Here is a 27,276-nt window from a genome sequence, read left to right as displayed (position 1 = left end):
GCAAGAAGAGAGGAGGCAAACAGCTATATTTACTTGTGGCTCTACTATCAGAAATAAAAATGTTTCTCAGAACCTTCCAGTGATTTCCCCTTATATCTCATTGTCCAGAATTGGCTTAAATAAATTATGATTCACTCCCTGAAGTAAGACGCATTGCCACCCAAGCAAAACTGGAGCTCCAGTAGCAAAGAAGAAAAGCTTATGGCTATTAGGTAAGCAATAACATTGTTTGCTCTAACTCTGAGTTCCTATACTGTCCGATGCCAGCCAACTCTTCAGTGTCATCTCTTAACCTCCTCTGGCCCCTGCTCAGGTCTCTCTTAGTATGTTCACTTGCCTCCTTTCAGTTTCTCAAACAAATCAATTTCCTCCCTGACTCCTGGCCTTCTACATTCTGTTGCTCCCTTCACTGGGATATCTTCTGTCTAGTACTTTAAAAGTCCTGCTAGTGGTCATGCTTTTCTTGTTAGATTGTAGATCAGATGTCATCCCCTTAGGCTTCTCTGTCCACTGGGTCTAAATTAGGTTCTTATTCCTTCTCCAACCTATAAATTTCTTTCTCAACCCCAAAACCTGGATTCCTTCCTAGTATTTATCATGCTGTAACTATCTTATGTCTACTTATTATCTTCCCCTCCTAGGATGGAAAGCCCACAAAGGCATAGACTGTCTTTTTGTTCACCCTTGTACCTTGATTGTCTAAAACAGTATCTAGCACACAGTAGGTGTTCAATAAATATGTACTGAATTGATGAATAAGGAATGAATGAATGAGTGGAAACAAGGATAAAAGGAAATGTGTGGTAATAATGTAAAGACAAGACTATCCTGGCCAGCCTGGGCTGCATTTGTACCAAAACCATGAAGAAGGCAGCCCCGGTCATCACTGAGAAGTACTACACTAACCTGGGCCATGACTTCCACACCAGCATGGGCGTGTGCAAGGAGCTCACCATGAAGCCCAGGAGGAGCTCAGCGGGATCACACACCTGATGAAGCGGATTCAGGGGGGGCCCTGGGGACAGGAATCTCCATCAAGCTGCAGGAGGAGGAGAGAGAAAGGAGGGATAATTACACACCCAAGATATCAGCCCTGGATCAGGAGATCTTGACACTAAGGAAATGTTGAAACTCTTGGACTTTGGCAGCCCATCCAACCTGCTGGTCACTCAGGCTGCACTTGGGATGAATTTCAAAACACCACGTGGAACCATTCAAATCTTTCTGCTGTGCTGTAATATCTTCAATAGACCTCAGACAACAACCTTAAAAAGAAAAAGGTGAAAAAGGAATGGAAAGAGGTATATTTTGGTAGGAGAATAAAGGGTGGATATAACGACATCATCTTAGCCATTGCTGACTTTGGGGCCTAAATCCTTCGCTCGAGTTCAGTGGATACTTTTTACAAGTCTTGGAACTCAGTCAGACTCTTATAGTTTCTTATATTGAATCATAAATATAATTCCTTGGAAACTGCTTTGGGTCATAATTATCCTACTGCTCCCATGGTCATGGAACTAGTCAGCTGACACTCAAAGGAGCAAATTAGTTTTTTCTGAGTAGAAATTACTTTAAAATGAAAGGATATGGACTATGTAGTCCAGAACGCCCAAGGGCAGTCCTTGTGGAAGGGTCTGTGTGGTATTAAGTAGGTATTGAGCGTACAAAAGCCAGTGAATCAAAGTGGAAGCCAGAGTAACATATGAGTCTGACTCATAAACTCTAATAAAGTTTGTGAAATAGATCCCATGTGTGAGTCCAGATCCCACATGACTTCAAGATTGTTAAAAGCTGTTCAGTTGCAATTTAATTCCTTCCTTGGATGCTTTCCTCATACTTGGGGAAAATTCTGGAGAAGTATGTGCACTTACAGAAATACTCAGCTTGCCAGCTCCTGTGTTGGATATGCACGCAGAGGCCACTCTTCTGATACACTGCTTCTTTCTTCCTTAAGTGGCTTTCCCTCTGAATCACTTGGAAAGTGTTATGTATCCCAATAATTTTCTTAATCTGCATTTGAAGTAAGTAGATCCACCATGTGTTCTCTTAAAGTGTCTGTAAGAATTCTACTGGAGGGCATTTCATTGTGATACCAGTAGGAGTCCTCTTGTTGGACTATTGTAGGACAGGAGGAGGTTCACATAAGGATACTTTGGATATAAAGATTGGTTTTCTTAGTTGAGTATATGTTAAACATTTTAAAATTGTTATGACTATTTTATACACGAAAGTATAGAATTATAATAAACACCATATATCCATCACCCAGATCATAATGATGAAGATTTTGCTACATTTGCCTTACCCATTCTTTTTATTAATTTGCTGTAGTAGTTGAAAACAAAATCTTAGACCTCAGATCAATTTACTACTACATACTTTAATATGTAAACATGTTGTTTAAACAGTGTTAATATTTACCTTGCATAAACGTAAGGACGTTATCATATCTATCAAAATTAACTGATGCCCATATCACAGTCAAATTTCCCCAATAATCTCAAATATTCTTTTTAAGTTGGTTTGTTTGAATCAAGGTCCCATCCCAGTAATGGCTGCATATTACATCCGGTTGTTCGATTTCTGAAGTATTATTTAATATTTCCCCTGATCCTTCCCTTCTTTTTTTTTTTTTTTCCACTTAACAGCATTGACTTGTTGCAGACTACCTGCGTCAGTTGTTCTATAGAATGTCCCACATTCCAGTATGTCCGTTTCCTTCCTTGTGGTGTCACGGATATGTTTCTCTCTCCTCCACCTTTCCTTTAAGTGGAGTTAGCCCTAGAGCAACACTGTTCAATAGAAAATTCTGTGAAGTTGGAAATACTCTACCTGCCTAGCCAGTATTGCAGCCACTAGCCACATGTGGCTATTGAGCACTTTAAATGTGACTGGTGTGAGTGAGGAACTGAATTTCCAATTTTATTTAGTCTTAGTTAATTTATTTAAAAGATTTTATTTATTTATTTGACAGAGATCACAGTAGGCAGAGAGGCAGGCAGAGGGGGTGGGGAAGCAGGCTCCCCACCGAGCAGAGAGCCCGATGCGGGGCTTGATCGCAGGACTCGGGGATCATGACCTGCCGAAGGCAGAGGCTCAACCCACTGAGCCACCCAGGCGCCCCTAGTCTTAGTTAATTTTAAATGTAAATAGCTATATGCAGCTGTCTTGTTAGTGCAGCTCAAGTGGCTTCATTAGAGTCAACCTCACCTTTTTGGCATAAGCGTTTCATAGGTCCTTTCTGTGAATCACATAGGGAGACAGGATGCCACCTTTAGTAATGTTAAGATTAATCAGTGGGTTCATGAAGTTTTTAAAAAATATAAACTTCATTTTTTAAAAAAGATTTTATTTATTTATTTGATAGAGATCACAAGTAGGCAGAGAGGCAGAGAGAGAGAGAGAGAGGAGGAAGCAGGCTCCATGCCAAGCAGAGAGCCCGATGTGGGGCTGGATCCCAGTACTCTGGGATCATGACCTGAGCCGAAGGCAGAGGCTTTAACCAACTGAGCCACTCAGGCACCGCTAAACTTCATTTTTATGCAGTTTATGAGAATCAAGGAAAGAGTCCAGCATTGTTTACTGAGCTTTTTTATACTTTCATAGTAAGAGTGAGAAAGGTGAACTTTTCTGTATATCAAACTGTGAGAAAACTAAACTGTTAAAAGAACATTTCAGAGAAAGATTTAGGAGAAGGCAGATATAAAACAATTATTTCTTGGGTCTCAAGGCTAGGCTTGTGCTTTTTTATTTTCTTTTATTTATTATTATTTTTTTAAGATTTTATTTATTTGACACAGAGAGAGAGAGAGATCACAAGCAGGCAGAGAGGCAGGCAGAGAGAGAGAAGGGAGGAAGCAGGCTCCCCGCGGAGCAGAGAGCCTGACAGGGGGCTCAATCCCAGGACCCTGGAATTATGACCTGAGCTGAAGGCAGAGGCTTTAACCCACTGAGCCACCCAGGCGCCCCCCCCTTTTTATAAAAGATTTTATTTATTTGACAGAGAGAGAGAGAGATCACAAGTAGGCAGAGAGACAGTCAGAGAGAGAGAAGGGGGCTTGTGCTTTTTTTAAAAAAAGAAATTATTTGAGAGAAGAGAGAGTGATTGAAGGGTGAAGTAGAGAGAGGGACAAGCAGACTCTGTGCCCAGCGAAGAGCCCAACACAGCCCCCAGATCACAACCTGAGCTGAAACTGAGTCAGGCAACTAACCAGCTGAGCCCCCCAGGGGTCCCTGTTCTGTGCTTTAAAAAAAAAAAAAAAAAAAAAATCAGGGGGCGCCTGGGTGGCTCAGTGGGTTAAGCCGCTGCCTTCGGCTCAGGTCATGATCTCAGGGTCCTGGGATGGAGTCCCGCATTGGGTTCTCTGCTCAGCAGGGAGCCTGCTTCCCTCTCTCTCTCTCTCTCTGCCTGCCTCTCTGCCTCCTTGTGATCTCTGCCTGTCAAATAAATAAATAAATAAAATCTTTAAAAAAAAAAATCAGAGCTGGGTAGCTCCGTTGGTTGGGCATTTGCCTTTGGCTCAGGTGATGAGAGAGGGGTCCTGGGACAGAGACCTGACTAGGGTTTCCTGCTCAGCGGGGAGTCTGCTTCTCGCTCTCCTTCTGCCCCTCCCCTTGCTCCTGCTCACTTGCTCTCTCAAATAAATAATTGAAAAAAAAAAAACCAGTGAGCTGAAAATGCATGGTTGCTGAAATAATCCGGATTGTTTCCTGTACTTGGATCTTTTTTTTTTTTTTTTTAATCTTTCCTTTTCAGGCATTTCTCACAAATGTTAATGAACAGCTCACTTTGGAAACTTAATCTGCTGGTATTGTTCACATGTGCTAATGAATAATTCACTATCTCAGAAGATTGTGGGCCTAAAAAGGAGTCTGAGTCCAGAACAGGACCTGGAGGTCTTTTTCACTTATTATTGAATACAGCTTCCCTGGGAGAGACGGTTTGCTCTCATAAGTAGGCATTTAAGTGCTGCAGAGAATAGCCCCTCTTTCCTTACCTGCTGCTTTGTCAGATCACCCACGTGGCCCTTCTTTGTCCTCTAGAGAGGAACTAATGTCAGTATAGAGGACAGGACAGTGGATCTAAAACCTGGTTTGACTAACTCCATCCCTTCCAGCCTCTGGTGAAAATGACAGCCTCTCTTCTCAGAAAAATGCCTATATATACCTGCAGGAAATGTTGCCCATTATTTCAGGGGCTTTAGGACCCCTGAGATGTCCAGGGTCACGGGACAAGACCCACTGCACTGGAAGTAGAAAAGCAAACTTTTTCAAGGCATGCAGTATATAGGATGCTGCCCCTAAAGCTCCAGAATTCCGTTCCCAGCCCTCCCTTGTTAGCCAGATTGGACCTTTTTGTTGTTTTATGTATTCTGCTTGTTTTTGTTTTTTGTTTTCAGAATATTTTATTATTTATTTATTTGAAGATTTTATTCATTTATTTGACAGAGATCACAAGTAGGCAGAGAGGCAGGCAGGCAGAGAAGGAAGCAGGCTCCCTGCTGAGCAGAGAGCCCGATGTGGGGCTTGATCCCAGGACCCTGAGATCATGACCCGAGCCGAAGGCAGAGGCTTAACCCACTGAGCCACCCAGGCACCCCTATTCTACTTGTTTTAATTTGTTTTCCTGTTTGGACTAGATAATGGAAGTACTTGGTAGAAATACTCAAAAAGTACCTAAGGATATTCAATGAAAAGGAAATTTCTTCTCTCTCTATTCTAGGGCCCCTCCCCAAGGCATCCACTACTAACAGTTTCCATTGTATCCTTTTAGGAATATTCTAAGCATGTATGCACATATATTCCCTGTCTCTTCCAAATGGAAGCATACTTAACACATTTTTTGTTGTTGTTCAATGCTTTTTGCCCCCCTTAGTCCTGTATTTTAGAGAGTATTTATTGCTAAGATGTACAGCTCTGCTTTACTCTTTTTCCATGCTACATAATGTTCCATCTTAAGGCTTAAACATAATTGATTAAATATGACCGTACTTAATGACCATTAAGGTCATTAATTTTTTTTTTTTTAGTTTTTATTTGTTTGTTTTTTAAAGTAAACTCTGCAACATGGGGCTTGAACTTACAACCCTGAAATCAAGAGTTGCATGTTGTACTGACTGAGCCAGTCAGGTGCCCCCAGTATCTTTTTTATTTTATTTTATTTTTATTTAATTTGGGAAGGGAGAGGCAGAGGGAGAGGGAGAGACAGTCTTGAGCAAACTCGGTTCTGGGCAGGGAGCTGGATGCTGAGATCACTACCTGAGCTGAAACCAAGAGTCAGTCACTTAACCCACGGCTGCCCAGGCACCCCCACCCCCCTGCCCCTGGATCTTTCTTAACTACAAATAATGCTCTAGCCTGTATTCTTCTGTATGTGTGAAAGTATACCCACACACCCATTCCTAGCATTGGAATTGCTGAGTCCAATGAAACATTTTGATAGACATTAACAAATTGCTCTCTAAAGAGGTCGGTGGAAGGCAGAATAATAGCCTCCCAAAGATATCCTTGTCCTAATTCCTGGAACCTTTGAATATGTTAGCTTCCACACAAAGGGGAGTTAACATTACAGATAGAATTAAATGGTTAATCAGCTGACCTTAAGATAGGGAAATGATCCTGGGTTATCTGGATCATACAGTGTAATCACCAATATCCCTAAAGAGAGAACCAGAAAGATAGCAGTGTGATAAGGACTTCGCTCAAATTTGCTGACTTTGAAGATGAAGGGAGGGAGCTCCTAGTTGAGGAATGTAGTGACCCCTAGAAGCTGGACAAACAAAGAAAGGAAAAAAGCCAAGGAATACAGCCCTTCTAGCTTTGCTTTTAGCCCAGTGAGATCTGTGTTCGATTTCTGACCCACAAAACTAATAATAATAAATGAAGAATTTGTCTTATTTTAAGCCATTAGAGCCTTCTCTCTCTTTTTTAGTTTCCCTCTCCATATGAATACTCCTTTCTACCTTATTTGCGGAATGTTTACCATTCGTTGTCTTATCATTCATGTCTTTGGTTAAATGGAAAATTTGCAACCATAATTATCTGACTGTTAAACTTTTGTTCTTTGCCAATTAAGTGTTTGGAAAATTCCCATGTGGGACGTGTGCCATTTTTTTTTTTGGCAGTGGCCAGGAGGTGAGCAGGATGTGCTGATGTGTCATTTCTGCAGTGCTGATATCAGTGCTGACCAGTCTGCCCTGCAGAAACGCTGTGGGACACAAGCTGGTCAGTGGATTTGTTTTCTGCCCCCCCAGATGACTGCCTCAGTGATTCACTACTTTGCAACATGGGCCAGAGGCATTGTGTACACTGTGTACGTAGAAACTTTTACATCTCCATGGTAGCTCAGGTGACCATGGTGAGTGAAATGAACAAGCGTAAATATTCCTCATCAACTCATTTAATACGTCCATGGCAGACTAGCAGTAGTATCTATACCCGGTCTTCCCTCATTCTGCGAATTTAGTCTGCCCTGATGTGGTGTTGATTCCCAAACTCAGCAGCTTCAGTGGGTGAAATCTGAAGCTGGTTCCTAGATGTGGAGGACAGTGAGAGACTGAAGAAAGAGGCAGGCCACTCAAGATCGGTAGGGGGCAGTTTTAATAAGCAAGGGTACTTAGGAACACAGGAGGCTTGTTTTAGGCAGCCACAAGATGACTAGATCTCTGCACCCACCCTCCAGAAACTTAAAGGTTTATCTGGAGGACTTAACTGAGTTCAGTCACATATACCATCCAGATGGTCTCAACAGCATTTTGCTCTCTCAAGGCCTGTGTTCTTGAAATGACTCCTGTTGTAGGAATGGTGGGCAGAACGTATATCCAAGGACAGTGGAAGGGGATGACAAGCTTCCAACTGCTCTGGTTCAGCTTACGGGTCAACCAGTGGTCATGTCCTCTTGATGACCTTCTTCAACTTAACCTTGAACCCGATAGGCTGGCTTGACCATCTCTGCATTTAACATCTCTTCAAAGATATTTATTGAGCATCTGCTATGTTAGGTATTTAGAATACAAACTCTTAGCCACGCAGAACTCACTGTTTATGGAGACATACAATCAACAATCATAGGAACAATTGTGAAACTGCTATGGTGATAGTTGCTACAAAGAAGAGACACATGTATTCATAGTCAGGAGAGTCCTCCTTGGGAGGGAGAGCAGAAGAAAGGCCTGGGTGAAATATGTAGATCTGTGTTTTTGTCCTTACCAATATCGTATGCCACCATAGGTAAAGGGCATAGAGCAAGTAAAGGAAAGTACCTAGAAACATGCATAGCCAGGTAGAGGAGGATGAAGAGAGAGAAAGAATGGGCAGAGGGTTGGGGCGCCTGGGTGGCTCAGTGGGTTAAGCCTCTGCCTTCGGCTCGGGTCATGATCTCAGGGTCCTGGGATCGAGCCCCGCGTCGGGCTCTCTGCTCAGCGGGGAGCCTGCTTTCCCCTCTCTCTCTGCCTGCCTCTCTGCCTACTTGTGATCTCTGTCTGTCAAATAAATAAAATCTTAAAAAAAAAAAAAAATGGGCAGAGGGTTGAAGGGAAACCAGGTAAGACTTGTATCCAACCCTAGGAGCCAAGCAAGGAGAGTGCAGTTAAGACCATTAAGAGCACGAGATGGACAGTGTGTCTGTACACATCAACAGGATTTCTGTGCCACAGGGGCTGTGAGGGGGCAGGGCACACTGGGATTCAAGTGCGGCTGTTTCCCTTTAGCTGTGTGGCTTTGGGGAAAAGGCTGTCTGGCCTCAGATCCTGCATCTGTAAAATAGAGATGATACCTTCCTCTAAGAGTTATTGTGGAGATGAAATAAATTAGCATATGCAACGTGTCTAGCACTTTGCAGGCTCTCCATCAAGACTTGATTTCTCCCTTCCCGTATGTCTCCGTCCACTTGTTTAGTCATCTTGCTTTGGTTGTTACTCTCCTTGATGACTTAGTATTGGTTTTGGTGACTTACCTGTGAAGGTCGACATTGGTCCTGTTCCTGTATATCACCGCTCACCTGGGTACCTGCAAGCTGTTGTGAGTCAACGAATCAGTTCTCTGGATGTGGCAGGGAGCCAAGCACACACCCATTTGCCTCTTGGTGTGCAGACAGCCAAAGCAACAGGGATCATGTAAGGACAAAATATACCCTCCCTCATCACGAGTGTTCCCGTTCCAGGGAAAAGAACTCCAGTGACCAAAGTGAATGCCTAATTGTCTCAGGGCATGTTTGTGCACTTGCATTCCTGCAAATACAGAAACCTCCGACAGCTTAGTAATGAATGACTCATCACAATCTCACATTTCTTTCCCCAGACAGCATTAGCCCTCCCAGATTTTTCAGATTGGCTAGAAGCAACCACTCCCTCCTCCTTTCCTTCCTTTTTGTCTATCAAATACAGTGAGTGGACAAAAGTGCATTTTCCCCTGCTAGTTAAGAACTTTCGCTCTGCCTGCCACCTCTGATGGCTTTCACAGTGTGGCCCTGGCTTTGGCAACCCCTGTAACTATCACCCCCTGGGACGTAATGTAATTCCCTGCTTGCCTTAGGTTAACTAAACCCCAGAAAAGAGAGACGGACAAATATTTCCACTGTGGCTAACATGGGAAACCATGGGAAGTTTTCATCTCAGAATTATCCTTGTATTTCTAATTAGCACACATGTTGGTTTCTTATTGATGGGGGCCATGTTTTCCAAACCAAACCCAAGGACCTGACATGTCACAAGCAAGAGAGGACCTTCAGGGACAGGCTACTCTATTAACTGGAATTGTTTAAAGAAATTCCAGGGCTCGGAGGCCATAGAGCTACTAAAAATGGGAAGCACTTAGATGATAACGGAGCTAATGATCCTATTCCCCTTTCAGAATGCACGCTGTAAACATTTTAACATAGCAACGGGGGCCGTAAAGAGAGGCGATGGGAAGGGCAACTGGAGCTCTGCCAGCGTCGGGCGAGCGGGCGCCCACGGCCGCACCCGGGGCTCGCGCGGCGGGCGCCCAGCCCGGGACGCCGCTTCGGGACTGCGCGTGCGCCGAGCCCGCCCGCGTTCCAGGTGGAAGGTTGCGCCTGAGCGTTCATGGCAACGCCGCGCCTCCGCCTTCTGGAAGCCTTGGCTCCAGCTCCCGCAGTGTGAGACCCGGCCGGGTGCGAGGGACCTGGGCTGAGTCCGGGGGGACCGATGGGGGGACGAGGGCGGAGAGGGCAGGGGAAGCCGCTGGGAACGTTTGCCCCAGGGAGTGAGCTAAACTAAGGAAAAGCGGTCCAAGGCTCCGCACAAAAGGATCTTTTCATTCCCGTCCTTTCGCCCACGCAGGGAGCGATGCCTCTGGAAGTGGTGGTGGAACTTCAGATCCGGGCGGTAAGAGAAGTCGACGAATCTCCACACTTTGCTCTAAATCAGACTCTTTCCCCAGGGTTCCTACATGGTCGCGACCACTTAAACCACCTCCTCACCACTCACATCATTATCTTTTGGGACAGATCGGGTCTCTGTGTCCCTAAGATCTCTACATTGGTCTTCCCTGATTTCTTCACTGAAATAAAAATTCAGCCCAACCTCTTTCAGCGTTTTCCCCCACTCACAGGACTTGTTAGCTTTGTAAAATTTTCTATTATTTTAAAATAACCATGCATTAAGTCCAAGAAGAATTATTATTTTTCCAGGATAAAGATTTGTGAAATAATTAAAAAAAAAACAAACCCTTCTTTAAATAACAAGAATTCAATTTCAGAAAGCACAATCACTTCCTAATAACTTGCCACCTCTATGAACTAATGGAGTATATATTTTTAAAGATTTTATTTAGTTGTCAGAGAGAGAAAGCACAAACAGGGGAAGCAGCAGGCAAAGGAAGAAGCAGGCTCCCTACTGAGCAGAGCCCAGTGCAGGGCAGGATCTGGGTACCCTGGGATCATGACCTGAGCCGGGAACAGATGCTCAACCGACAGCCACCCAGGCGTCCCCTAATTGAGTATTTTCTAAGTATTTTTCCTAGAGATGGCTCTGGCTTGCTAATTCCAAAAGGGATCAATTAGTCAGCACCTGTTTTATAAGAATCCACTGAATCCTGCTTAAGTGAGGTGCTGTGGCAGAATGATTACATTGTTCCTGTTTGGGGTCAGTCACTACTCTGAATTCAGCTTCCATCTGAAGTTGGTGACAGACGGTCATACGGTTTGCCTTCCAGCTATAGGGGCTTCTCTACCGGTCGTGATGTCAGTAAGTTACAGCCACAGAAAATCTGATTAGCCTCTCCATACAAGAGACTAGTGCCAGGGCTTCATCATTCATGCAGTTCTGAAAGAAAAACAAAAATTTCCTGAATTTGGGGCACCTGGGTGGCTCAGTGGGTTAAAGCCTCTGCCTTTGACTCAGGTCATGATCCCAGGGTCCTGGGATAGAGCCCCACATCGGGCTCTCTGCTCAGCGGGGAGCCTGCTTCCCCCTCTTTCTCTGCCTACTTGTGATCTCTGTCAAATAAATAAATAAAAATCTTTTTAAAAAAATTTCCTGAATTTGTCCCATTTCGCTGAGAGCAAATAGGCCCAGACTCTATCAAATTGTGCTACATCAAGTGCTAACCGTCAATATTTTGTGGTAAGGGAAAGGAATTCTTGAGAAGCTGAGTGATAAAGCAGTCTTCCTCTTAAGGCAAAAATCAAACAAGTTTTCATCTCACTTCATTCAACATTACTGGTTTATTTTAATTTTTAAAAGGCATTCTTTAGTGTACAATTAATTTACAGTAAAATAATTTTCTACTCTATGGTAGAGTGTTTCAGAGACATCAGTTGAATTGATCTGTGCTTTAAAAGCCTGCAAACTCAGGTCCGCATCAGCTAAGACAGGGAATTCCAGAAGTATAACCAGGAACCTGAAGATAAAACTAATTGTGAGCCCCCAATATTCAGACTTATGAACACTGCAAAAGGAAATAAGTATCATTACTTTCAAAAAGATCCGACCTGAATATTGCTGGATTAAAACAAAAGATCTAAGATTAAACAATAAAGCAAATCACTTAGAGCTTTACAGTTTGATTCAGCGAGAGAAGAGGTAGTCTGTGTTCAGGATGTTGTGGGAATACAAATGATTTTATTTTACTTTGAGTAGCTGTTCCTCCGTGTGCCTCTTCATTCAGAAAGTTCACATTTCTATCCAGTCAGAGCCCACATGTCACACCATTCTCCAGATTCCTGTGTGGCCCTCTACCTGACAGATCAAAGGCCATAATCCTCTCTCTTTATACATGTCAAAATTTTTTCATCTGAAAATACGAGTTCCAGAGGTAATTCAAAAGTTCTCTCATTTTTCAGGTAGAACAGCATTTAAAGCACATTCCGTTCTTGGTCTTCCCTGGTCAAAGAATAATGACTAGAGTCCATCCTGCATTTGGTGGTCTTTGGTCTTGTGATTTGGGGAGGCATCCTGGAAAAACTGCTTTAAATGTGAAGGTCAATGTAAAGGGAAATTTAGGAGTTAGTTACACCTTGTGCCTGGTATAGCAGTGGGCTCTCCTGATGAATTTCAAGTAAATACTGTTACCTGAAGTGTGCTGTATACAGGGAAGTGGAATTCCATATGAAAAACTCTAATAGACAGGGTCATCCTTGTGGTGGCTCTGAGAAAGTTTGTGCCCTTGCACTGCAAAGAACCATTATTTTCCCATTACCTCAGTTGAGGTAATCTTTATTCAGTAAAGATGATGGGCAGCAGAGCCCCATCTCCCGCCATACTGGCCCACGGACATAGTATATGGTAAGCCCACCCCCAGACTCTTAGTTCCTGATAGCCTTCGTTAGCTTTTCTGTCCTCTGTCATGCCACACTATTTGTCATCAACAGAATTAAACATTTGGCCATTGCCCCATCCTTCCTTTTCTATCAGCACTGTGTTATGCCCACCTTTAAATGTTTCTTCTTCAAGTAAGTTCTAGGCTTGTTCTCTAAATGCAAAAAGATACCATTAGAGAGAAATGAGAAATAAATACCTATTTAAACAGTTTTTGAGGAGGTAGAGGGAAAGGAAAGCAAGATATGTACTATAATCTCTCTTATCACTACCAAGCCACAAAGATGGAAGAGACTAAGAAAGCTTATCAAGAAAATCAGGATTAAGAAGACACCGTGGCAACAGGTTTTCAGGGAATAAATGAGAAGAACCTATGTCTTAGACTGTTAAAATACTGTTTAAAATCTACCTCATCCTAGTATTAGTAGGTGGCGTATCTGCACGTATATTTACAGAATGAAGATCATAGGTTTTTTTTTTTTCGAAGTTCACTTTACAAGTGATACTTAAGGATTACTACAAAACACAAATTTACTTTTGTCATGTTTTAAAACACAGCACGATTACAGTCACCCCAGCTTGTTTTCTTTGCAGTTGTCCTGGAGATATAAGCAGTCATTGAATAAATATGTAATAGAGGGCTTTTTTTTTTTTTTTTTTGCTTTCTGTAATATGGCTGTGGTCATAATGGCCAGCATGTTCTCCAGCCTAACAACCCATCAAGATGGAATGACACCTGAAATCCCAAACGAAGCTTGAAATGTCCTTAAAGGGACAAGCGGGATTGCCTCTGGCTTACACTGGCTTCATCGCATGAGGAAACCTTCAGAACTCCGGGTGCCATAATGAATGAGATGGTGTCATTGTTGGTTCCAAAGTACAAAGAGGACCGGGGCACTGTGGGGCGAAAGCCAGCAGTAGTCCACGATGCTGTACTGCGTGTAGCCCAGAAAAAAGCCAAAAGCCACATCAGTGACGTTGTGCCGCCCTAGCATGACCCTGGAGAAGCCCACGATGAAAGCCCATAGGACCACAAGCACCCTCAGCGGAATGGCCAGCACCAAGTGGTTCAGGATGAACCGCGACACCAGGGCGGCCCTGGTGGCATGGCCCGAGGGGAAGGAGTACTTGTCCACCGAGAGGGTGACAAACATGTCCATCTGGTTGTGAGCCGGGCGGCGCCTGCGCACCAGCCCCTTGATCAGGGCCACCAGCAGCAGGTCCAAGAGAAGGGCGAAGAGCAGGTTCATGAGCACCTCGCGCCCGGCCCAGCTGTCGCTCCTGGCCAGGCAGTAGAGGGTCCCCAGGAGCCAAGGGATGCCGTGTCCCGAGATCTCCAGCAGCTTCATAAGGGGCCGCATGCTACCCCAGGACGAGCTCTCCCCGGCGCACACCCCCAGCTTCTTGGACAGCCACAGGTCGATTGCCAGCAGGGAGCGCAGGGCGATGCCCAAGAAGGACGGGTTCAGGTCCATGCGGTCTTCCTCGGGCAGCGGGGCCGGGGCTGCCTGCGAGGGGCCCGCCCCGGCCAAGGGGAAGGAGCCGCGGCGGTGCACCGGGCTGTCGGACGCGCGGAGCCGGGCGCAGGTGGGGTCCGCGCCCGGCGCGCGGCTGCTGAGCAGCGACTGGAACTCGAACCTGCCGCCGCCGCCGCCGCCGCCGTGGGCCGGGCTGCCGGGGCTGCTGCTGCTCGAAGCCGAGGCGGCCAGCGGGCGTCCGTCCGCGCTCCTCCGGGGGCTCGGCATCGCGGCGGGGGGCCCGGACCCCAGGACCCGGCCGGCCTAGCGCGAGGCTCCCGGCCCGGCAGCCTCTTCCGCTTCCGCACGGCCATCCCGGAGGGGCGGGGAGAGCCGCGGGCGGGGGCGCGATTGTGACACCTGGCGGAGACGCGGGAGGAAACTGGAATTTGCGCCTGAGGAAGGAGCGGACGGGGCAGGTGGGGGGGTGGGGGCTCCAGGGCGGGGGCGCGGGGGGGGTGGGGGACTTGCCGTCGCCTGGGGGGTTAAGGAAAAACAGAGCTGCGTTGAGAAAAGCGGCACCACGCAAACCTTGTTCTCTGTTTCTCATTTGTTTTTAAGATTTCTTGCCCAGGGGTGTTCCTTCCTGACAAACAAGATGTGTACCTTGGCGTGTACCTCCTCAATCAGTACCTGGAGACGGACTGCTTTCCCTCTGTGTTCCCTATTCTGGTTCAGCAGAGCATGAGGTTTGAAAAGGTAATCTTGACTTTCTCCGGGCCAAACAGAGAAGTTGAAATGTTGTTCTCTGGAGGTCACCGGACGGTTCTTATAAAGTCATTTTGTGTATTTTCTTGAACAAAGAAAGAGAGAAAGAAATGACTTGAAGGGACCCGGGCACAGGACGAAACCAGAGTCGGCGGGCTTGCTTTTGCCTTGTGGGTCTGAGCCAAGTTCTGTCAAGCCGGCGCTAAATGCCCCGGTGGATGTTTTCTATTCTTGGAATTCCCAGGGCATTTTCTAACTGGAGCAGAGAGCATTTTCTGAATGTTCTTGGAGGTGTTAGAGGCAGCTGCGCTACATTTAGGACAGGGATTATCAGTTAATGAGTGGACCTGAGAAACAAACTTTTGTAGACTCAGAAAAATAATGGAAAAAATAAAAACCCCTATATTCAGATTTGTAAAATCCTGTATCTGAAATCCTGTAACAAAACAAGCCTCCTCCGATTTACTGAATTTTCTTAGGTCATCCCTGGTTTATTTAGCTACAGTGATAAAGCCTAGGTTCCGTTTTAGTGAATATGAACGTGATATTAATAGAACATTACGACTTTTTCCCCACTTTTATTTAGAACATTAGTTTCATTATTATGCATCATACACAGTCCTTTGAAGTTTTTGTTTTGGAATTTGAAGGCAGAATCAGTTTTAACCTTGATAAGCCTAATCATTTTCCCTGGACCCATATTGCTGAGTTGCTTTTTGGATGAAGGCATGAGTGTGGGAAGGCTAGACAAGGTAGAGCCTATCACTTTTAAAGGTCTGGATGGTACTGTCCAGAAAATAACCTGTTTCCAACTGAGCCTGGGAGAGGAGATGAGGACTGATTTTCTAAAAGGCTAGGGCTCTATGTAATATTTTTTGAAATCACAGAAGAAATTTAAAAAAAGAGTCTACCAAACTGGTTGGATAAGAGAGGAGAGAAATAAATCGATATTACCTTGGGACATAGAATCCAGAGGAACCCATTTCCACTATTATTCAGAATCCAGAGGAACCCATTTCTACTATTTAGATATTGGTAGTGGTAGGAAGTGGGTGGTGAAAATCCAGTCTATTTTGAAATAATGCCCTCGTTTTTGAGCTGTTTGGGTTCATATTCCAGCTTTCTCCCACCCGGCCCCAGTTGTCTTGTGTTTGTTGCATTCTCTAGCTGCAGATACTTGCAGCAAGCATCCAAGACATTTTCTCCTCTGTGGACCCTCCATGTTACCCAGAACTGAATGTTCTCAGACATTTGGATAAATAAGAAATTGCTTATCAAGAACACATGAGACGGGGCGCCTGGGTGGCCCAGTCGGTTGAGCATCTGCCTTTGGCTCCAGTCATGATCCCGGAGTCTTGGGATGGAGTTCCACACTGGACTCCCTGCTCGGCAGAGAGTTTGTTTCTCCCTCTCCCTCTGCCTCTCCTCTGCTCATATTCTCTCTCTCTCATATAAACAAGTACAATTTAAAAAGAAAAAGAATGCATGAGACATTGTTTGAGCAGTTACTCCCCAGGATCATAATTGAGAAAATCCGTAGACATGGATGAAGTCAAGGGATGCTAGTACTGAAATATTTCAAGAGAAAAACCCCTCACCTGCATTGGCTTGTTAAATTGAAGTTGGTAAGACAAAAATGGATTACAGGGGACAGCCTCCATTTTTGTACTTAAAGGTGACTTGGCTTTGGATCAGGACTGGATTTTAACCATGCTTAAATTTAACACCATTTAAATCAGAACTTAAACGCCTGAAATCAAACTCTGCTGAAAACTTGGTTTCTTAGAGACTTCCAAAGTTCAGGGAGAAGGGCGTGTTATGTCTTTAATCTCAGTCCCCTTCCAGATCCTTCCGCTCAAGACCAAAATAAACAGATTTGGCATTGGCTAGAGAGATACCACAACGTTTGTCTTGTATTTCACTATAGACTTTAAACTTATGAGGCTCTCCCTTGCTCTGGGTATTTTGGATTCTGTAGGATCTAGCTACTAGTGCATAGTTTACTTTAAAAATTTTTTTTAATTTTTTATGAATATATAATGTATTTTTAGCCCCAGGGGTACAGGTCTGTGAATCGCCAGGTTTACACACTTCACAGCACTCACCATAGCACATACCCTCCCCAATGTCCATAACCCCACCCCCCTCTCCCGACCCTCCTTCCCCCAGCAACCCTCCGTTTGTTTTGTGAGATTAAGAGTCTCTGATGGTTTGTCTCCCTCCGGATCCCATCCTGTTTCATTTATTCTTTTCCTACCCCCCAAAATCCCCCACATTGCATCTCCACTTCCTCATATCAGGGAGATCATATAATAGTTGTCTTTCTCCGATTGACTTATTTCGCTCATAGTTTACTTTTGTGTTACACACAGAGAGCATTTTTCTTATGTTCCTTTTCAGCACAACCAATTGCTAACATCATTTATTCAGTTAACATCATTTAATGAGTGTCTGTGGTATGCATAATGTTTTTTTAGGTCCTCAAGCAAACTGAGGTTGATGCCAGATATGCTTTTAGGAACAAACTGTGGAACTAGGTCAAGTTGATGACACTTTGAACAGTGGTAGATTGAACTAACTCAGGTTTCCCTTGTACTTGGTACTGTGTTCTCATTCTGTAGTCATTTATTGAACTTCTAACCACATTCCTGTTAAAGATACTCCTGTTGAAGTTTAAAATAGTTTAAAATATTATATGGCTGGAATTGGCATGTGCTAATTATTTGGAAGAATATAATCTACAGTTTCTATAAGCATAAATTAATCTTTGAAAATGTATTTTCATCATTTTTTTTCCTGCAGGTATTTGAAAATGCAATAGATCCTGGGGCTGTAGCAGACATTTTAGAAAGTAGGTACTCTCAAAACAAAATAACTGTTGTGTTCATGTAGTTGTGTGCACAGATGTAAAATTCTACTATATTCTAAGTTGTGATTTTCCATGTTTGATATAAATTTCCACATTTATATTCAGGAGAATCTATGTCAAATTTACATCATGTTTTTTATTTTATCACAAACTCTTTTCTAGATAGAGATGGGATTTATTATTTATTAATTTATTACAATTAAATGGATTTTGTATCTTCACACAGTTGTGTAACCATCACCATAATTAATTTTAGAACATTTTTACCACCACAGAGTGAAGCCCTAAACACTAATCACTCCCAGCCCTACGTAACTACTAACCAATCTTTCTGTCTCTGTAGATTTGCTTATTCTGGATATTTCATATAAATGGAATTATACAATATGTGGTCCTTTGTAACTGGCTTCTTTCACTTAGCATAATGTTTTCAGGATTCCTCTTTGCTACAGCATGTGTTAGTTCTTCATTTGTTTTTGTGGCCAGATAGTGTTCCATTGTGTGGCTACACTATGTTTTATTTATTCATTCCTTGGTTGATGGAAAGTTGGGTTGTTTTCACGTTTGGGCTATGATGAATAATGTTGCTATGAATATCTGTGTACAGGTGTTTTTGTTGACAAATGCTCATTTCTTTTTTTTCTTTTTTTAAAAGATTTTATTTATTAAATTTACAATTTATTAAAACTACAATTTATTAAAATTACAAGCTGTCTTAGCTGCTAAGTTTGACAGAGTTTGACAGAGAGATCACAAGTAGGCAGAGAGGCAGGCAGAGAGAGAGGGGGAAGCAGGCTCCCTGCTGAGTAGAAATTTCCCCACTCGGTCCCAGGACACTGGGATCATGACCTGAGCCGAAGGCAGAGGCTTTAACCCACTGAGCCACCCAGGCGCCCCGACATATGCTCATTTCTTGGGTACATACCTAGGAATAGACATGCCGGATCATATGGTAATTCTTTTTAATCTCTGCAGAAAATTAACCAAAGGAGCTGCATCGTTTCACATTGTACCAGCAAGGCGTTTGAGGGCTCCATTTCTCCACATCCTGGCCAGCACTAGTTAATCCCTATCCTTTTGATTGTTAGCCATCCTTGTGGGTATGAAGTGAGATCTCTTTGTGGTGGTGTGACGCTGAGCATTTTTCATGTGCTTATTGACTGTATATCTTATTTGGAGAAATGTATATTCAGAGCTTTTGCTTATATTTTAATTGTGTTATTTGGCTTTTTATTATTGAGTTGTAATATGTAATAGACTTGTAATATATGGAGTTCTATGTATGTTGTAGATGTAAGTCCCGTATCAGGTATACAGTGGATAAATATTTTCTTCCATTCTTTGGATTATCTTTCCACTTTCTTGAGAGTATTCTTGGAAACACAAACATTTTAAATTTTGATGAGTCCTGTTTTATCTGTTTTCTTTTGTTACTTGCACTTTTAATGTCATAGCTAAGAAAGCGTTACCTAATTCAAGTCACAGAGATTTATGTCTATGTTTTCTTTTAAGAGTTTTATAGTTTCAACTTTTACATTTAGGCTTATGACCCATATTATGCTTATTTTTGTAAATACCATGAAGTGTAGGGGTCCAATTTCATTCTTTTGCATCTGGATATGCATTTGCCCTGGTACCATGTATTAATAAGAGTATTTTGATCAGGAAATGTGAGTCCCCCACCTTAGTTCTTTTTTCAAGGCAGTTTTTGCTATTTGGAGTTCCTTGGCTTTCCATATGAATTTTAGGATCAGCATGTCAGTTCTGTAGAGAAGCCAGCTAGCATGTTGATAGGCATTGCCCTGACCTGTGAATCAACTTGGGGCATATTTCCGTCTGAACAATATTAAGTCTTCCAATCCATGAATGTAGGATGTGGTGAGAATTAATCAAATGTAAGGAATTTGGAGCCTGAGACAATGAAGTGCTTCACATTACCCTTGGAGTGATGGTTGGCAAAGATACTCCTTCTTCCTACTTGGTAAACCTAAAATTACAAGCTATTTTAGCTGCTAAGTTTCTTGGCATTTAAAATTCTGTCCTTATACACTCATATATTTTTCATAAGTCCATAAAAAGGCAATTTTACTTTTCTTTCATATATTTCCAGCTTCTTTGAGACATAATTGATGTATAACATTGTGTGAATTTAAGGTATGCAATATGTGGATTCCAAACACTTAAATTTTGTGAAATGATAACTACCACTAGCTATTGCTGTGGTACTCTCAGCACATCACACAATGCCGTTTCTTTTTTATTGTGAGAACATTTAAGACCTAGTCTCTTAGCAACTTTCAAATATATCATACAGTATTAGTAATTATAAGTGTCTATAATTGTCACCAATATTATCTATTTTAAAGTGTTTTCACTTTTCATAAAGATAATAAATTATCTTTATTTTTAATTGTTATACCATTTATGTTTAAATTACTTTAAGATTTGAATTTTATTCTTGTCTTTATAGATTTTGTACATGGGCTCACTCTTTATAAATGCCTTTTGGACTCAGGAAGTATAAAAAATGTGATATTTTATGTCTCATTTATACAGTCAGAGAGTATACTGTTTTTTTTGTTTTTTTTGTTTGTTTTTTAGATTTTTATTTATTTATTTGACACAGAGAGAGAGAAAGAGATCACAAGTAGGCAGAGAGGCAGGCAGAGAGAGAGGGGGAAGCAGGCTCCCTGCAGACCAGAGAGCCCGATGTGGGGCTCGATGCCAGGACCCTGGGATCATGACCCGAGCTGAAGGCAGAGGCTTAACCCAGTGAGCCACCCAGGCGCCCCGAGAATATACTATTTAAAGCAAGATTAACTTGTATAGGTTAATAGACAATAGTTGTATTGTGAATTTTTAAAAATGAGAAATTGGTTATTATGTCAGTGACTCATGAATATATTAAAATATGAATATATTAAAATCAGGGCATAAAATAGTATTTTATTACTATTATTACTCTCATTCCATGCCTTTGAATTACTGGGCCTCAAAATACCTAAATCATTGTTGGTATGGCACCTATTATTATTATTATTATTATTAATGTAAATGGGAAGTTATGGCAGTCTTAAACTCAGCAATTAATGAACAACTCCAGCACTTTTTCTAAGTGTTAAAATCTCATTTTTTTTTCCCTTTTAGGCTTCCTAACCAGGTTTGAATTAATACAGCTAGTACCTCCAGGTAATGTGCCAGTAAATACATTTCTAAAGTTGCTTATTTTATTTTGAAAGGACTTTGGCATGATGGAATGGATTGGTATTTACGAGTTGTGCTTTCTAGAACACTCCCTTTTTTCTGTTGAATTCTGTCCATTCCTGGAAACATAACTTTATGGGTTTGGTGGCAGCAAGCATGAGCAGGCATTTGACTTTCTGTTTTTTCATAACTTTATGCGTTTGGTGGCAGCAAGCATGAGCAGGCATTTGACTTTCTGTTTTTTCATAACTTTATCTAATTATCATCAAATAATAAAATCTTGGCTCAGTCTCTTTCCAGTTGTTGCCTTTGGCTTTGTTCTGATTTATGGGGCATATGTGGGTGTGTAATACCCAAAGCTGGCTTCTGTGTTAAATGCTAGAACAGGGTTGGCAAACTATAGGCCCCAGGCCAAATCCGGCCTGCAGTTTGTTTTGTATGAGTCGTGAGCTAAATGCCTGTGTTTTTAAAAATTGAGATTCATATACTCTATGTTTAGTTCATATACTACAAATTTCACTTTTTTCAAGTGTATATAATTCAGTTGTTTTAGTATCTTTACAGAGTTGTACAACAGCCACCACTATCTTATTCTAGAACATTTTTATTATTCCAGAGAGAAACGCGTAGTCTTTAGTAGTCCCTCTTCATTCCTTCTTCCCACAGCCCTGGCCGTGACTAATCTACTTTCTCTGCTTATTGGCCTGTTCTGGACATTTAATGTCAATGGACTCAGATAATATATGGCCTTTTGTGTGCTCCCTTTCACTTTGCATGTTCTCAGGGTGCAACCGTGATGTGGCATGGATCATTACTTCATTCCTTTTTAGGGCTGCATGACGTGCCTTTATATGGATATATCAAAGTTTGTTTATGCTGTCGCTGGTTGGTGGACATACGGGTTGTTTCCACTGTTTGAATATTAGGAAAAACAGTGCTCTCAACATGCACGTACAAGTGGTCGTGTGAGTACATGTTTTCAGTTCTCTTGGGTGTATATGTAGGAGTAGATTTTTGTGTTATATGGTACCTCCAGGTTTAATTTAAAAAATATTTATTTATTAGAGGGAGAGCGAGAGAGAGAGAGAGAGCACACATGTACATGCAAGCAGGGGGAAGGAGAGGGACAAGCAGACTCCGTGCTGAGTTCCGAGCCTGATGCAAGGCTCGATCCCACGACCCCGAGACCATGACCTGAGCCAAAATCAAGAGTTGGATGCTGAGCACCTGCGTGGCTCAGTCACTGGGTGTCTGCCTTCGGTTCCAGTCACGATCCCAGGGTCCTGGGATCAAGCCCCACATTGGGCTCCCTTCTCAGTGGGAGGCCTGCTTCTCCTTCTCCCACTCCCCCCTGCTTGTGGTCCCTCTCTCACCGTCTGTCTCTCCCTGTCAAATAAATAAATAAAATCTTCGAAAAAAAATTAAAAGTCAGATGCTTCACTGACTGGCCACCCCAGGCGCCCCTCTGTGTTTAACTTTTTAAGGAACTGCCAAACTGTCTTCCGTTCTTACATTTTTGAGTGGTTGGAAAAAACTTTTTAAGTATTTCATGATGTAAAAATTATATAAAATTTAGATTTTGTTGCCCATAAAGTTTTATGGGAACACAGCCATACTCATTTGTTTAAATATTGTCTGTGGCTGCTTTTTTTATTTTAATGCTGGAGTTGAGTAGTTGTGACCATATGGTCTGCAAAGCCTAAAATATTTACTGTCTGGCCCTTTACAGAAAAAAATGCTTGCTAGAATCATGGGACTTTAGGAGGAAACTTTTCTGTTGTACCTTTGCTTTGTGTGTGTGTGTGTGTGTGTTTTAAGGATTTATTTATTTGAGAGAGAGAACACAAGCATGGAGGAGGGGCAGAGGGAGAGGGAGAAGCAGGCTCTCCTCAAGCAGGGGAGCCTGATGCAGGGGCTCGATCCCAGGACCCTGGGAACATGACCTGAGCCAAAGTCAGATGGTTAACCAACTGAGCCACGCGGGTGTCCCTACCTGGTGATTTTAGTCTGTGTGTGTGTGTGTGTGTGAGAGAGAGAGAGAGAGAGAGAGAGAGGGAGAGAGAGGGAAGGAGGGAGGGAAGGAGGGAATATTTGAAACTCAAACATTTCTTTTTTTCTTTTCTTTTTTTTTTTTAGATTTTTATTTATTTATTTGACAGAGAGAGATCACAGGTAGGCAGAGAGGTAGGCAGAGAGAGAGGGAAGCAGGCGCCCCGCTGAGCAGAGAGCCCGATGTGGGACTCGATCTCAGGACCCCGAGATCATGACCTGAGCTGAAGGCAGCGGCTTAACCCACTGAGCCACCCAGGTGCCCTAAAACTCAAACATTTCTAATTCCTTTTTGATCTTTACTGTTACAGGTTTTTGCCTTTTCTCCTCCCAAGGTGAAAATATCTTTACAGTTTTTACTTGCTGCAAAAACCATTCCCAAATGATGAGAAAACCTTTATAATTTGGTGAGCCTGTTTCTTGCTGTATCTCTGTGGACAGAAAAACACCTAGATAAAGAATTTCTACATAATAGTGTCACATATACTTTCTTCTCTTTTTGGCCTCCCCATGATAGAAGACTGTTGCAATGGCATTTCTAAAAGCATAGATGAACTTTATTATTTATTTATTATTTTTGAACATTATTATTTTTAATGACAATAAAGAATTTCATTAATTTACTTACATGTTATTGTAAGTCCATGAACAATACAGACATAGTATTTGGGGTTTTGCTGTGGTTTGTTATTCTCAATAGTTATGGGTTTTTCCATTGTAGTATAATATCCTTTTTAGTTTTAAGATTATTTATTTATTTGACAGAGAGATAAATCACAAGTAGGCAGAGAGGCAGGCGGGGGAGTGGGGTGGGGAAGTAAGCAGGCTCCTTGCTGAGCAGAGAGCCCAATGTGGGGCTCGATCCCAGGACCCTGGGATCATGACCTTGAGCTGAAGGCAGAGGCTTTAACCTACTAAGCCACCCAGGTGCCCTTTTGTAGATAATTTTCTTTAAATTGATACTGTTAAACATTTAGGTTTTGTCTTTCACATATTTGTAAAAAATTATTTTTTTCTCTCGGTATGTTTGTAAAGAATAGAACTACAGTAGTCTTCCTGTATCTGGGCTTCTGCTTCCCATGGTTCCAGTTACCCATGGCAACAACCATGGCTGAGAAGCAGAGGACCCTCCTCTGACAATGTCAGGAGGTCAGTAGTAGCTTAACAACTGAGTCACTCACCTCACCTCTTCTTATCACGTAGGCCTTCTATCAAATCACATCATCACGGGAAGGGTGATCTCGCGCAGATCACATTCACATGACTTTATTACGGTATATTGTTATAATTTTTCTATTTTCTTAGTAGTTATTATTGTTAATCTCCTACTAAGTCTAACTTATGAGTTAAGCTTCATCATAGGTAGATATGCCTGGGGAAAAACGTAGTGTATATAGGACTGAGGACTTTCTGCTGTTTCAGGAGTCCACTGGGGGCCTTGGAACAGAATCCACTGTGGGTAAGGAGGGCCAGCTGTAGCTTGTCACCTGGGACTAAGCTAATCGCCAGCAAGTTTCCGTTATTACTGTATTCAGGAGTGTGTGGGATGCCCCTTGCCCGTAAACCTAGCTGCTGCTGGATATTATGTGAACTTACTGTGTTTGCGAAGTAAATCATTTCTTCAAAATATATTTTACTATATGTGCTGGCCCCTTCTTTTTAGATACATGATTTAGATTTGTGACAACCTAAAATTTAAAATTTACTTCTTAAAAGTTTCCATTTTCCCATGATTTGTTTTCTTGCTTTTCTTCTGTATTACGTGACTTTCAGTGTCCTTTGATTCCTTGTGGCGTGATGTCTGGATGTTAACGTCGCACTTTGGTATACATTTCTGGGGTATTTTTACCGAAGTTTTAGGAAGTTATGCATAATGCATATGTATGTCTCCTGTTCTGTTGTATTCTTTTGATATTTTATTTTATTTTTTCAAGATTTATTTATTTATTTATTTGACAGAGATTTACAAGTAGGCGGAGAGGCAGGCAGAGAGAGAGGAGGAAGCAGGCTCCCTGCCGAGCAGAGAGCCCGATGTGGGGCTCGATCCCAGGACCCTGAGACCATGACCTGAGCCACCCAGGCCCTCCTTGATTATTTATTGTTTGAATCTTTTGTTTTCTTAAGAAAGTGTGGGAGAAGAAAAGTGAGTCTCACAGCTCCACGAGCTAAAGCAGACGTAGCCCTGGAGGCCATTTGAGGATCGTAGTTTTGCCCGGTGGGGGCTGTCCCCAGAGCAAGACACAGGCCCTGAGTAGTCGTGGGGACCCGGAAGTCTGTAGCTCTTTCTTCTGCCTCTTGGCTCTTTGGCAGAAGCAGGCCCTGAAAACAGAGAGGAACCCCACCCTGTGTGGGTCTAAGGATAGGCAGTCTCGTAATGTCAGGGCTTTCTTAGGGAGAACAGAGGGAAGATCAGAGAGGCTTTCTACCTGCTTTCCAGAAACTTACTGAATATTTTCAGCCTGAAAGTGATAGGCTAAAACCAGGATATTTGAATTTTTTTCCACAGTTTTTTTTTTCTTTTTTGACCTAATTTTATATTCAAACATATATCAATGCAAACTGGCAAGTTCTATTTCAGTGTTAATGAAGTAGAAGCAGGACCATTTTGGTCTTTTTAAATTCTACAAGAAGCTTTAAAAAATAACCCAATATCTAAGGCGCCTGGGTGGCTCAATCAGTTAAGCATCTGCCTTTGGCTCATGTCATGATCTCAGGGTCCTCGGCTTGAGCCCCACATTGGGTTTCCTGCTTGGTGGGAAATCTTCTTCTCCATCTCCCTCTGCCCCTTCCCCTGCTTGTCCTTTCTCTCTCTCTGTCAAATAAATAAATAAAATCTTTAAAAAAATGTAACCCAATACTTAAATACTACTACTGTAAAAATTTAACTAACACAGAGTTTATAAAATAGTTAAAAGCCACATTCATCAACAACCTCTGACAACAATTACTACTAATAATTTGTTGTGTTGCTTTTTAGATGTTTTCAGATATATGTATGCATAATGCATTGAGTGTATTTAAGGAAATCTAAAATACATTTATACATACACACATGTATACGTGAACATACTCTATATATTTAGTATTTAATATATGTATGTTTAGTATACATACTGATTGAATATTCATAGCCTGCAACTTGCTTTTTAAAACTTAATGAACCTTAGATTACCATATGGCCAGAAATATCTGTGAAAAGGTTGCAGGAGTAGTTCAAGGCCATGATGATTGACCGGAGAGCCTTGAGGCTGGGTGCATGCAGACGGGTTATAACGTCAGATATGAAATGGAGGCCATATGGTACTTACTTTCCTTTGTCTACAGTTCTTGTATTGCGAATTGTAATTTTTAGTAGCATTAGATTAAAATTGATAAAAATAATTTTACTTGGCTTCAGATGCATTACAGATTGGTCAGTTGACTGGTCCAACATCTCTGTATCAAGGTGTGCTTCAGAACACGCCCCATGCTGGGCTGCTGGTATCATGCCTGTGGCTCCAGGCAGAACGGTGGTAAGGGAGCCCTCTTGGCTCTCCTGGTTCTTGATACTGGATAATTAAGCAAAAATGATTTGTCTCACGTAGGCTGCACTGTGGTCCCAGGGGCCACATTTAGGTTCATGCGGACCCATCCCTTCATATGGCTGAAATCCTTCACTTTTCATTTTGCTGCAGATTTTATTTTTTTTTAACTTTTTTTAAAGATTTTATTTATTTATTTGACAGAGAGAGAGAGATCACAAGTAGGCAGAGAGGCAGGCAGAGAGAGGGGGAAGCAGGCTCCCCGCTGAGCAGAGAGCTGGACGCAGAACTCGATCCTAGGACCCGGAGATCATGACCTGAGCCGAAGGCAGAGGCTTTAACCCACTGAGCCACCCAGGTGCCCTTATTGCTTTTTTTCCCCCAAAGGTTTTATTTATTTATTTATTTGACAGAGAGACACAACAAGAGAGGGAACACAAGCAGGGTCGGGGTTGGGGAGTGGGAGAGGGAGAAGCAGTCTTCCTGCTGAGCATGGAGCCCAGCACTGGGCTCCATCCCAAGGTCCTGGGATCATGACCTGAGGCAAAGGCAGACAGATAACGACTGAGTGACTCAGGTGCCCCTATTTTATTGTTTGACGTTCATTTGCACCGCTTTCCAGCACACATGTA

The 27,276-nt window shown here is 42.5% G+C and overlaps 2 protein-coding genes and 1 pseudogene across 8 annotated transcripts in view; 2 read left to right on the top strand and 1 right to left on the bottom strand.

Moving 5' to 3' along the window:
- The first annotated feature begins 810 nt into the window (after positions 1 to 810).
- LOC122916789 lies at positions 811 to 1,473 on the top strand (annotated as a pseudogene).
- An 8,595-nt stretch (positions 1,474 to 10,068) lies between these two features.
- The window catches only part of SPATA6L (spermatogenesis associated 6 like), a 52,077-nt gene continuing 34,869 nt past the window's right edge, over positions 10,069 to 27,276 (top strand). The window contains exons 1-5 of one of the 7 annotated variants that reach the window (XM_044265980.1): positions 10,069 to 10,114; positions 10,299 to 10,343; positions 14,855 to 14,992; positions 17,804 to 17,852; positions 21,018 to 21,059. In XM_044265980.1, the coding sequence (XP_044121915.1) occupies positions 10,305 to 10,343; positions 14,855 to 14,992; positions 17,804 to 17,852; positions 21,018 to 21,059 (268 nt within the window). In that variant the 5' untranslated portion in view covers positions 10,069 to 10,114; positions 10,299 to 10,304. Of the gene's footprint in view, positions 10,130 to 10,298; positions 10,344 to 14,096; positions 14,195 to 14,659; positions 14,713 to 14,854; positions 14,993 to 17,803; positions 17,853 to 21,017; positions 21,060 to 21,945; positions 22,040 to 27,276 lie in introns of those variants that run through there. The other 6 variants (XM_044265981.1, XM_044265984.1, XM_044265986.1 and 3 more) reach the window with 6 other exon arrangements.
- Positions 11,665 to 14,537, bottom strand: PLPP6 (phospholipid phosphatase 6). The gene has a single exon (XM_044265987.1). It carries the CDS (start codon positions 14,519 to 14,521, stop codon positions 13,637 to 13,639), a length of 885 nt encoding a protein of 294 aa, XP_044121922.1. The 5' UTR covers positions 14,522 to 14,537; the 3' UTR covers positions 11,665 to 13,636.

Source organism: Neovison vison, chromosome 9 (assembly GCF_020171115.1).
Source record: "Neovison vison isolate M4711 chromosome 9, ASM_NN_V1, whole genome shotgun sequence".
Lineage (NCBI taxonomy): Eukaryota > Metazoa > Chordata > Mammalia > Carnivora > Mustelidae > Neogale > Neogale vison.
The sequence above is the reverse complement of the archived record's forward strand: the minus strand, read 5'-3'. Positions and strand labels throughout refer to the sequence as shown.

Bases quoted from the DNA above. Each gene is read 5' to 3' on its own strand.
- PLPP6 (XM_044265987.1), bottom strand. From the start codon at position 14,521: ATGCCGAGCCCCCGGAGGAGCGCGGACGGACGCCCGCTGGCCGCCTCG.